A 12,500-nucleotide genomic window follows, 5' to 3' on the forward strand; every position below is an offset into this window, starting at 1 on the left:
GTCGTCCTGGGAAAGGTTGGAAGGAGGGGGTAAAGGAGGTTTTGTGTGCGAGGGGCTTGGACTTCCAGCAAGCGTGCGTGAGCTTGTTAGATAGGAGGAAGTGGAGACGAATGTTTTTTTATGACGACGTGCTGTTGGAGTGTGAACAAAGTAACATTTATGAAGAGATTCATGGAAACCGGTTAGCCGGACTTTAGTCCTAGAGGTGGGAAGTACAGTGTCTTCACGCTTGTCAGTAGTGCCGCAGGGAAGTGTCCTTGGTCCCCTGCTCTTCCTCATTTACATCAATTATCTTCCAAACGTATCCCAACACCTGAAACCCATTCTCTTTGCTGACAACACGACTTACGTCATCTCCCACCCTAATCTTGCCACCTTCAACACCATTGTCAACGAGGAGCTGCTCAAAATTTTGACTTGGATGACAGCCAATAAACTTACACTTAACACTGACAAAACCTACTACATTATGTTTGGTAGCAGAGCAGGTGTTGCGCAACTTAACATTAAGATCGACAACACTCTAATTGCCAGACACAATGAGGGCAAATTCCTAGGTCTATACCTCGACAACAACCTGAATTTCAGCACCCATATCCAACACATAACAAAAAAAGTATCCAAAACGGTGGGGATCCTCTCCAAGATACGATATTACGTGCCGCAAACTGCCCTTCTCACACTATATCATTCACTTATTTATCCATATCTCACCTATGATATTTGTGCTTGGGGATCAACTGCAGCAACACATCTAAAGCCAATAATAACCCAACAAAAAGCCGCAGTAAGAATAATCACTAAATCCCATCCCTGGCAACACCCCCCCCCCCACTCTTCATAGATCTAAACTTACTCCTTGTTCAGAACATCCACACTTACTACTGCGCAATCTACATCAACAGGACCTTAAATCCCAATATTAACCTTGACCTAAAATGCTTTCTTGATAGTTGCGACAGGACCCACAGGCATAACACCAGACACAAACATCTCTATGACATTCCCCGTGTCCGACTAAACCTTTACATAAATTCAATGTGTGTCAAAGGGCCTAAAATCTGGAACACCCTACCTGAAAACACATTCATCACTTTCAAAACTACAGTTAGAAAACATCTTATCTCCCTGATACACCCCGTCAACTAACTACATGTAAACCACCTGGTGGTTCACACTTACACTCACTCACCCATCGACTATAAACACAGAAATACGAATCTTAATCTTAAAATAATGAACCCTAACTAGTCATAAGTTTGCCTATGATACTCCAAAATAGACACTATGTATTGTGCCAAAACAAAAGCATTCACATTGCTAAATTTACAAACCATAATGTAGTCACGTAGCCTTAATACCATAATCTGTAATAATTTAAAGTTTAGAATTAATCCAAGTCTGCCCGAAATGCCTAGCCATGCTAGGTGTCCTAGTGGCCCCCTCTGTAATTAGTATTTTAAAACATGTAAACCACACAATATTCAAAATCTGTAAACCCCGCATTGTAATCCTTATAGTGTTACTGTGTATTTGTGTAGTATACTTAGATAAACCCAGCTACATTACAGATAGGCTCCCTTGCGTGAGGTTACGAGTCAGACTCATGTGTACCGTCAGCCACAGGCCTCCATCTCAGTTCAACACTAAAGCTAAGACTAGGCATGACAAAGCTCCTGGGCTTCTCAACTCTCTCAATAATACGCCTACAGACATCCAACGTGTGTATTTCTTACTCCAATATCTCCTCACGAACCCCCAAGACACTCTGAAGGAGGGGTGGAGGTATATTGCAGTTTTTTTTAACTGAAGTGTAGGCGCTCCTCTGGCAAGACGGCCATGGAGTGAATGACAATGAAAGTTTTTCTTCTTTTTTTGGGTCACCTTGCCTTGGTGGGAAAGGGCCGATGTGTTAATAAAATATACAGCAGGGGTGATGAAACTAGTTTTGACAACAGCAAAGTTGAAGAATAAGACACCTGTGCAATATTGAACAAGTGCCATATACCAAGGATATATGACACTTGTAGGGGTATGGTACTCCATTTCTGAACAATTTAAAAAAAAAGTTGTTGTGGCCTGGTGGTTAACGCTCTCGCTTCACACGGTGAGGGCCTGGGTTCGATTCCCAGCCAGAGTAGAAACATTGGACGTGTTTCTTTCCACCTGTTGTCTATGTTCCCCATCAGTAAAATGGGTACCTGGGTGTTAGTCGACTGGTGTGGGTCGCATCCTGGGACACTGACCTAAGGAGGCCTGGTCACAGACCGGGCCGCGGGGGCGTTGACCCCCGGAACTAACTCCAGGTAGATTAGAATAAACTATCAGCTGTTTTGGTTGCTAGCTATCCAGATGTATAGTAAAACCAAGCTATTAACATCCTTTGAAGTCATACTGGTATACCTCATAGGTGGTGATGGTGATGACTTCGACAGTGTGGTGATAGGGGATTGGGGACATTTTGGGCAACCCACTGGGGGTCTGTAATGGTAACAAGTTATCTCTGGTATATAGTACAAACGAATTAGATGAATTCAAGTGCTTGGAAGTTTGTTATTGATCAATACCACTCGTTCGTGGTTACAATAATATATATATATATATATATATATATATATATATATATATATATATATATATATAATATATATATATATATATATATATATATATATATATATATATATATATATATATATATATACAAGGAATTCGCAAGAGCAGGCGAAATATACACAAACACTGATCTCTGGCTGAAGGAGACTCGAACCTACGAACCTTGGAACAAGGTACGCAGTGCTATACCATACTCACCACTGGACCAATACCTTGGCGTCCAGCTTGCGCTAGACGTTGATCCAAGGCAGCCAGCTTTCAGGAAGAAGGCTTACAGCTTTGTGTTACAGTGTTTGTGTATATTTCGCCTGCTCTTGCGAATTCCTTGCATTGTTAATATCTCTAGTAAGGCTGATGCATGCAGGGGATGAGATGAAAAGCTGTAAGCCTTCTCCCTGAAAGCTGGCTGCCTTGGATCAACGTCTAGCGCAAGCTGGACTCCAAGGTATTGGTCCAGTGTGGTGAGAATGGTATAGCACTGCGTACCTTGTTCCAAGGTTCGTAGGTTCGAGTCTCCTTCAGCCAGAGATCAGTGTTTATATATATATATATATATATATATATATATATATATATATATATATATATATATATATATATATATTATTAACATATTGGCTGTCTCCCACCAAGGCAGGGTGGCAGGAATAAAAAAAACTTTCACCATCATTCACTCCATCACTGTCTTGCCAGAGGTGCACTTACACTACAGTTATAAAACTGCAACATTAACACCCCTCCTTCAGAGTGCCGACACTGTACTTCCCATCTCCAGGACTCAAGTCCACCCTGCCTGTTTCTCTGAATCCCTTCATAAATCTTACCTTGCTCACACTCCAACAGCACGTCAAGTCCTAAAACCATTTGTCTCCATTCACTCGTATCAAATACGCTCACGCATGCTTACCCTATTCGGCAATAGGTGCGTTGCTATTTAAGCTAAAATCGCAAATTTTATTTATTTGGCACATTATATACATACATATATATATTATATATATATATTATATTATATATATTATATATATATATTATATTATATATATTATATATCCAAAGCTGCTGTCCGAAGTATTCGTGCACAGGCAGCCATGATGCTTCAACCAAACCAGCTTGGCTTTGGGGTCTCTCAAGGAAGTGAAGCAGCGGTTCATGCAACAAGGGCATATATCAACAACCTGCCTGAGGACAATGCAGTGGTAAAATTAGATTTCAAGAATGCGTTCAATCTCCTGAAAAGAGACGTGGTATTAGCAGCAGTACAAGAACATTTCCCTGGTCTCTTCCCTTTTGTTTCAGCTGGGTATAGCAAGGAATCAATGCTTCTCTTTGGAGAGCATGAAATCACATCATCGGAGGGTGTCCAACAAGGAGATCCTCTTGCACCATTTCTCTTCTGTATTGCAGTTAGGGAAATCACAGTCAGACTGACCAGCGAGCTAAACATCTGGTTCCTAGATGATGGCACACTAGCAGGTACAAAGGAGTCCCTCCTACATGACCTTACACAGGTAATGACACGGGGACAGGAAATGGGTCTCATCCTGAATCCATCCAAATGTGAAATCATCTCAGTCAGTCAACAAGTGATAAATGCAGTGAGATCAAAACTACCAGGAGCAGCAGTCATTGCCCCCACAAATAGTGTCTTGCTAGGAGCACCTCTGGGAAGCAATGCCATTGACACAATTCTCAGGAAGAAATTGGAAGAGTTAAGGAGAATGGAACAACGAATAGGCAATCTGGACACCCACGATGCCTTGTACCTTCTCACAAAGTGCTTGAGTCTGCCCAGGTTGACATATTTCCTAAGATGTGCACCTTCATATGATAACCCTATACTGCACGAATATGACAGTATTCTGAGGCAGATTTTTACGAAAGTACTTAACCTTACTCTAGAAGACGGGCAGTGGAACCAAGCTACACTTCCAGTCAGACTAGGAGGCATTGGTGTCCGCAAGTCATCACAGATTGCGTTACCTGCTTTTCTGTCCTCGTGTATTGCATCCAGAGAGCTTGTAGCAGCGATTCTCCCTGAACATCTTAGGGACAAGATTGGAGCCCAGGACCAAAAATTCCTTGACGGAGCAATGATCTGGGATAATCTAACGGGCTCAGAAACCAGACCTGCTCCCCCCAACAACTACAAACAATCGCACTGGGATGGTCCAATAGTGGAAAATATAGCCTCAACGATGCTTCAGAGTGTGTCAGGGAAGGATAGAGCCCGCCTGCTGGCAGTGAGAGCCCCTCATGCTGGGGACTTTCTGTTGGCTGTTCCCAACTCCAGCCTTGGCACACGCCTCGACCCACAGACCATCCGCATCGGTGTTGCCCTTCGACTTGCCGCCCCTATTCTCGCCGAACACAGGTGTATTTGTGGCAGTGAAGCAGCAGACCGATTCGGGTACCATGGTCTTGTGTGCCGTAAATCCGAGGGAAAGATTGCAAGACATGAGGAGGTTAATAACATTATCAAGAGGAGCCTCACAACAGCTGGATGCCCAGCAGTAAGGGAGCCACCCCAACTATGCAGATCTGATGGCAGCCAGAAGCGTCCAGATGGTATCACCCTTCAAGCCTGGACAGATGGGAAGCAGGTGGTGTGGGACTATACATGTGCATCTACCTTGGCTGATACCTATCTCCAATACACCAGGGAGGAAGGAGGGGCAGCTGCCAGCTTTAGGGAGTCCCAAAAGTCTAGAAAATATGGAGAACTTGCCCATCATTATATGTTTGTTCCCATAGGCTCAGAGACCCTTGGCTCATGGGGAAAGAGTGCATCTAATTTCCTTAAGGAGCTGGGAAAAAGACTCATCAGGGTAACTAGGGATCCCAGGGCAGCTAGTTTTCTGTTCCAGCGGCTCAGTGCGGCTGTTCAAAGGGGTAATGCATGCTGCATTTTGGGCACGCGCCCCAGCTCTGAGGAGCTGGATGAGATTTTCGCCTTATAATCGGTGATACACACGTAACAACATGTACCGTATATGCCACCTTTATATCAACAATGTATCTCTTAAATCTTCTGTGCCATATTATGTAATAAAATATTCCTATTGGTAAAAAAAAAATAGTTTAAAAGATGGGGTGGTAGGGGAAGTGGAATATTCAAATGGCTTCAGGAAGAAATCCAAATATTCTTCCTTGAAGCCTTTTTATCCACTTCTCCGAGGCTATGGGTCCCACAATTTACACCAGAGGTGGACCCCATCCTATATATATATATATATATATATATATATATATATATATATATATATATATATATATATATATATATATATATAAGATACTAGTTCACGTCTCTCTTTCTCTCTAACAGCATCTTGTACGCAGATATCGTCAACTTTACACTACTCTCAGAGCAGTTGACTGCCTGTGACCTGGTTATGACCCTCAACGACCTCTTCGGACGCTTTGACCAGATAGCCAAGGTTAGTAGGTCACTCATGTGTGTAATTACCTGGGTGTAAGCAACTGTGTAGTTAGAGCAGTAATGTGATGATCGTAATTACCTACAGTAACAAATCGCTTATAAAGGTGATTACTTCGATCCATATAGCTGAGGATCATTATATCTGGAAAATGAGAGGTGATTACCCCTGGATAATGAGAGGCCATCAGGACTGATCCTTGGATCTTGACCCAAGTTCCTTGAATCGAGATCCCTTTCACTAACATCATACTCACGTCTCGTGAAAGGAACACTTAAGCTTGGAGTCCTGTCTAAAGTGGCCCGTCTTCCCTAACTTGGTGAAGCACTCTGTTATCTCCACCTCGTACTTTGTAACACAAACTGATTATTTAACACAAATAAGAATTATAATAATAACAGTAATAACAGAAGTAGTAATAATATCAGAAGTAGTAATAATATAATTTGACAGTAATATTTATAACTAATAATAACAGCAATAATAAAAAATAATGATTCCCGACTACCAGTGCTAACACCTGTCTTTCTGTCTTCCCACACCACTACCAGTGCTAACACCTGTCTTCCTACACTACTACCAGTGCTAACACCTGTCTTCCTGTCTTCCCACACCACTACCAGTGCTAACACCTGTCTTCTCACACCACTACCAGTGCTAACACCTGTCTTCCTGTCTTCCCACACCACTACCAGTGCTAACACCTGTCTTCCCACACCACTACCAGTGCTAACACCTGTCTTCCTGTCTTCCCACACCACTACCAGTGCTAACACCTGTCTTCCTACACCACTACCAGTGCTAACACCTGTCTTCCTGTCTTCCCACACCACTACCAGTGCTAACACCTGTCTTCCTGTCTTCCCACATCACTACCAGTGCTAACACCTGTCTTCCTGTCTTCCCACACCACTACCAGTGCTAACACCTGTCTTCCTGTCTTCCCACACCACTACAGTGCTAACACCTGTCCTCCTACACCACTACCAGTGCTAACACCTGTCTTCCTGTCTTCCCACACCACTACCAGTGCTAATACCTGTCTTCCCACACCACTACCAGTGCTAACACCTGTCTTCCCACACCACTACCAGTGCTAACACCTGTCTTCCTGTCTTCCCACACCACTACCAGTGCTAACACCTGTCTTCCTACACCACTACCAGTGCTAACACCTGTCTTCCTGTCTTCCCACACCACTACCAGTGCTAACACCTGTCTTCCTGTCTTCCCACATCACTACCAGTGCTAACACCTGTCTTCCTGTCTTCCCACACCACTACCAGTGCTAACACCTGTCTTCCTGTCTTCCCACACCACTACAGTGCTAACACCTGTCCTCCTACACCACTACCAGTGCTAACACCTGTCTTCCTGTCTTCCCACACCACTACCAGTGCTAATACCTGTCTTCCCACACCACTACCAGTGCTAACACCTGTCTTCTCACACCACTACCAGTGCTAACACCTGTCTTCTCACACCACTACCAGTGCTAACACCTGTCTTCCTGTCTTCCCACACCACTACCAGTGCTAACACCTGTCTTCCCACACCACTACCAGTGCTAACACCTGTCTTCCCACACCACTACCAGTGCTAACACCTGTCTTCCTGTCTTCCCACACCACTACCAGTGCTAACACCTGTCTTCCTGTCTTCCCACACCACTACCAGTTCTAACACCTGTCTTCCTACACCACTACCAGTGCTAACACCTGTCTTCCTACACCACTACCAGTGCTAACACCTGTCTTCCTGTCTTCCCACACCACTACCAGTGCTAACACCTGTCTTCCTGTCTTCCCACATCACTACCAGTGCTAACACCTGTCTTCCTGTCTTCCCACACCACTACCAGTGCTAACACCTGTCTTCCTGTCTTCCCACACCACTACCCGTGCTAAAACCTGTTCTACGCCATTACCAGTGCTAACACCTGTCTTCCCACACCACTACCCGTGCTAAAACCTGTCCTCCCACACCACTACCAGTGCTACCACCTGTCTTCCCACACCACTACCCGTGCTAAAACCTGTCTTCCTGTCTTCCCACACCACTACCCGTGCTAAAACCTGTTCTACGCCACTACCAGTGCTAACACCTTTCTTCCCACACCACTACCCGTGCTAAAACCTGTCCTCCCACACCACTACCAGTGCTACCACCTGTCTTCCCACACCACTACCCGTGCTAAAACCTGTTCTACGCCACTACCAGTGCTAACACCTGTCTTCCCACACCACTACCCGTGCTAAAACCTGTCCTCCCACACCACTACCAGTGCTAACACCTGTCCTCCCATACCACTACCAGTACTAACACCTGTCTTCCCACACCACTACCCGTGCTAACACCTGTTCTCCCACACCACTACCCGTGCTAACACCTGTTCACCCACACCACTACCCGTGCTAACACATGTTCTCCCACACCACCAACAGGAGAACCAGTGTATGAGAATCAAGATCCTAGGAGACTGCTACTACTGTGTGTCTGGTCTCCCAGTCTCCAGACCCAACCATGCTGTTAACTGCGTCAACATGGGTCTAGGAATGATCCACGCTATCAGGTGAGTGCCAGTGGGTTGCTGGGTGCCAGTGGGTTGCTGGGTGTCAGTGGGTTGCTGGGTGCCAGTGGGTGGCTGGGTGCCAGTGGGCTGCTGGGTGCCAGTGGATGGCTGGGTGCCAGTGGGTTGCTGGGTGCCAGTGGGTGGCTGGGTGCCAGTGGGTGGCTGGGTGCCAGTGGGTGGCTGGGTGCTCAGGGGTGAGTTGCCGAGTCATTTCTATTACTGATAGGCCTATTGTAGGCTAGTCTTAAAATTGCGACTGTGAGGTTCTTTTCTTGGATAGGCCTATTGCTAGTTTGAGTTGTTGTGAGTGTGAGTGATAGAGAACTTTGTACAAGGAACTTTGTATAGAGAACTTTGTACAAGGAACTTTGTATAGAGAACTTTGTACAAGGATCTTTGTATAGAGAACTTTGTACAAGGAACTTTGTACAGAGAACTTTGTACAAGGAACTTTGTATAGAGAACTTTGTACAAGGAACTTTGTATAGAGAACTTTGTACAAGGAACTTTGTACAAGGAACTTTGTAGAGAACTTTGTACAAGGAACTTTGTATAGAGAACTTTGTACAAGGAACTTTGTATAGAGAACTTTGTACAAGGAACTTTGTATAGAGAACTTTGTACAAGGAACTTTGTATAGAGAACTTTGTACAAGGAACTTTGTATAGAGAACTTTGTACAAGGAACTTTGTACAAGGAACTTTGTATAGAGAACTTTGTACAAGGAACTTTGTATAGAGAACTTTGTACAAGGAACTTTGTATAGAGAACTTTGTACAAGGAACTTTGTACAAAGAACTTTGTAGAGAACTTTGTACAAGGAACTTTGTATAGAGAACTTTGTACAAGGAACTTTGTATAGAGAACTTTGTACAAGGAACTTTGTATAGAGAACTTTGTACAAGGAACTTTGTATAGAGAACTTTGTACAAGGAACTTTGTACAAGGAACTTTGTATAGAGAACTTTGTACAAGGAACTTTGTATAGAGAACTTTGTACAAGGAACTTTGTATAGAGAACTTTGTACAAGGAACTTTGTATAGAGAACTTTGTACAAGGAACTTTGTATAGAGAACTTTGTACAAGGAACTTTGTATAGAGAACTTTGTACAAGGAACTTTGTATAGAGAACTTTGTACAAGGAACTTTGTATAGAGAACTTTGTACAAGGAACTTTGTACAAGGAACTTTGTATAGAGAACTTTGTACAAGGAACTTTGTATAGAGAACTTTGTACAAGGAACTTTGTATAGAAAACTTTGTACAAGGAACTTTGTATAGAGAACTTTGTACAAGGAACTTTGTATAGAGAACTTTGTACAAGGAACTTTGTATAGAGAACTTTGTACAAGGAACTTTGTACAAGGAACTTTGTATAGAGAACTTTGTACAAGGAACTTTGTATAGAGAACTTTGTACAAGGAACTTTGTATAGAGAACTTTGTACAAGGAACTTTGTATAGAGAACTTTGTACAAGGAACTTTGTATAGAGAACTTTGTACAAGGAACTTTGTATAGAGAACTTTGTACAAGGAACTTTGTATAGAGAACTTTGTACAAGGAACTTTGTATAGAGAACTTTGTACAAGGAACTTTGTACAAGGAACTTTGTATAGAGAACTTTGTACAAGGAACTTTGTATAGAGAACTTTGTACAAGGAACTTTGTACAAGGAACTTTGTATAGAGAACTTTGTACAAGGAACTTTGTATAGAGAACTTTGTACAAGGAACTTTGTATAGAGAACTTTGCACAAGGAACTTTGTACAAGGAACTTTGTATAGAGAACTTTGTACAAGGAACTTTGTATAGAGAACTTTGTACAAGGAACTTTGTATAGAGAACTTTGTACAAGGAACTTTGTATAGAGAACTTTGTATAGAGAACTTTGTACAAGGAACTTTGTATAGAGAACTTTGTACAAGGAACTTTGTATAGAGAACTTTGTACAAGGAACTTTGTATAGGGAACTTTGTACAAGGAACTTTGTATAGAGAACTTTGTACAAGGAACTTTGTATAGAGAACTTTGTACAATAAACTTTGTATAGAGAACTTTGTACAAGGAACTTTGTATAGAGAACTTTGTACAAGGAACTTTGTATACAGAACTTTGTACAAGGAACTTTGTACAAGTAACTTTGTATAGAGAACTTTGTACAAGAAACTTTGTATAGAGAAATTTGCATGACCTTAACCTTCTAATATTTTTGTCAACACTTAAAACTGCACCAAGAGTACTACCAAGAACACAAGTGAGCAACACAAATCATTTAGTACAGAGAGAAGTACATAACCGAGACATACGTAACACTTGAGTAACTTTATGGAAACGTTTCTCCACAATAAAGATATCTGTCATCGTAGTTCACAGTTGTCAACTACTGGAGCGATAGGCTTCAAACTTGCACGCTGAAACAACTATTTGCAAGACCGGGTGGCACTGCAGACTGAAATCCAAGAGTCTTCAACACCCTTCATATGTAAGAGATGACAATAAGCATAATGGGTCCAAGACTCTTCAACAAGTATAAATGAACCAGGAGTTCGCATCACTCTCCATAAATAAGTCTTCAAGGACCATGGTATATCCTTCCCAACAGTTTCTAACCAAACTGGTCGCAGTGCCAGTGAAATACCGAGTGCAGCTACCACCACCACCAACAGCCTGATAGATCACTCTCACTGCGTGGCAAACAATCGTTAGTTACTCACCTCGCCAAATCCGTCATCAAATACCTTTGACACCACAGGATCGGCCATGGCTTCAACACCCAAGGTAAATACAAACTCTTTTATGGTGAGTTAGCGAGCCAGTTTTGTGACTTAGTGAGCCAGAAAATGAAAAATAGGAGTGAAATCTGAATGTTTGAGTTGTACTCAATAATGTGTACTCAATGATTATATATATATATCCTCCTAGGATATTTTTCCTGTTAATTATTATTATTATTCCGTTTTCCATCTAAAATACAATATTTGTTAATTTTGTGAGACGACCAATCACGTGTAGGGTTTGATAAGGAGGTCGAGTGACAGCCAATCACGTGTCGCGTGTCGGGATCGACTCCCGTCAGATGCCTCCGATTGGTCAAAAAAAAAAGTTTGTTTACAAGCCTTGGAAACTCAAGTCCTGATTGGCTGAAAGTTAGATTCGCTTTTCATTGATAAGAAGCATAAAAAAAATGGACACAGTTGTGATTATTACGATAATAACGATGATATTTGTCGTAGAGAGAGAGAGAGAGAGAGAGAGAGAGAGAGAGAGAGAGAGAGAGAGAGAAATGACGACTCTGCTTTCTCAATTTTCTCAACAAAGTTGCATATATCAACAACTATTACGGTAGTACTTTAGATCCCGGAGTATCGAGCCTTCACAGCGACACACCAATCATCCTAAATCTAAATTACTGTGTACCACGCCAGAAATGACAGGTTGAGAGAGAGAGAGAGAGAATGAAACACCAAGTAACACTTATTTAATCAGGAGTTCACCTAGGTTTACTTGAGGTTCTACGAATGGGGGTTCACCTAGCATTTCCCCTGAAGGAAACGAGGGTGTTCATCTGGGCATCGTCAGCACCACCTTCACCTGTCAGGTGGTAGTGCCCCTGGGCATCGTCAGCACCTCCTTCGCCTGTCAGGTGGTAGTGCCCCTGGGCATCGTCAGCACCACCTTCACCTGTCAGGTGGTAGTGCCCCTGGGCATCGTCAGCACCTCCTTCGCCTGTCAGGTGGTAGTGCCCTTGGGCATCGTCAGCACCACCTTCACCTGTCAGGTGGTAGTGCGCTTGGGCATCGTCAGCACCACCTTCACCTGTCAGGTGGTAGTGCCCCTGGGCATCGTCAGCACCACCTTCACCTGTCAGGT

The 12,500-nt window shown here is 43.0% G+C and overlaps 1 protein-coding gene across 2 annotated transcripts in view; it reads left to right on the top strand.

Annotated features, from left to right (window-relative positions):
* The window catches only part of LOC128698484 (adenylate cyclase type 2), a 346,235-nt gene that overhangs the window by 256,364 nt on the left and 77,371 nt on the right, over positions 1-12,500 (top strand). For both annotated transcript variants that reach the window (XM_070103973.1, XM_070103974.1), the window contains 2 exons: positions 5,945-6,056; positions 8,501-8,628. In XM_070103973.1, the coding sequence (XP_069960074.1) occupies positions 5,945-6,056; positions 8,501-8,628 (240 nt within the window). The remainder of the gene's footprint in view (positions 1-5,944; positions 6,057-8,500; positions 8,629-12,500) is intronic.

This window comes from Cherax quadricarinatus, chromosome 88 (assembly GCF_038502225.1).
Source record: "Cherax quadricarinatus isolate ZL_2023a chromosome 88, ASM3850222v1, whole genome shotgun sequence".
NCBI lineage: Eukaryota > Metazoa > Arthropoda > Malacostraca > Decapoda > Parastacidae > Cherax > Cherax quadricarinatus.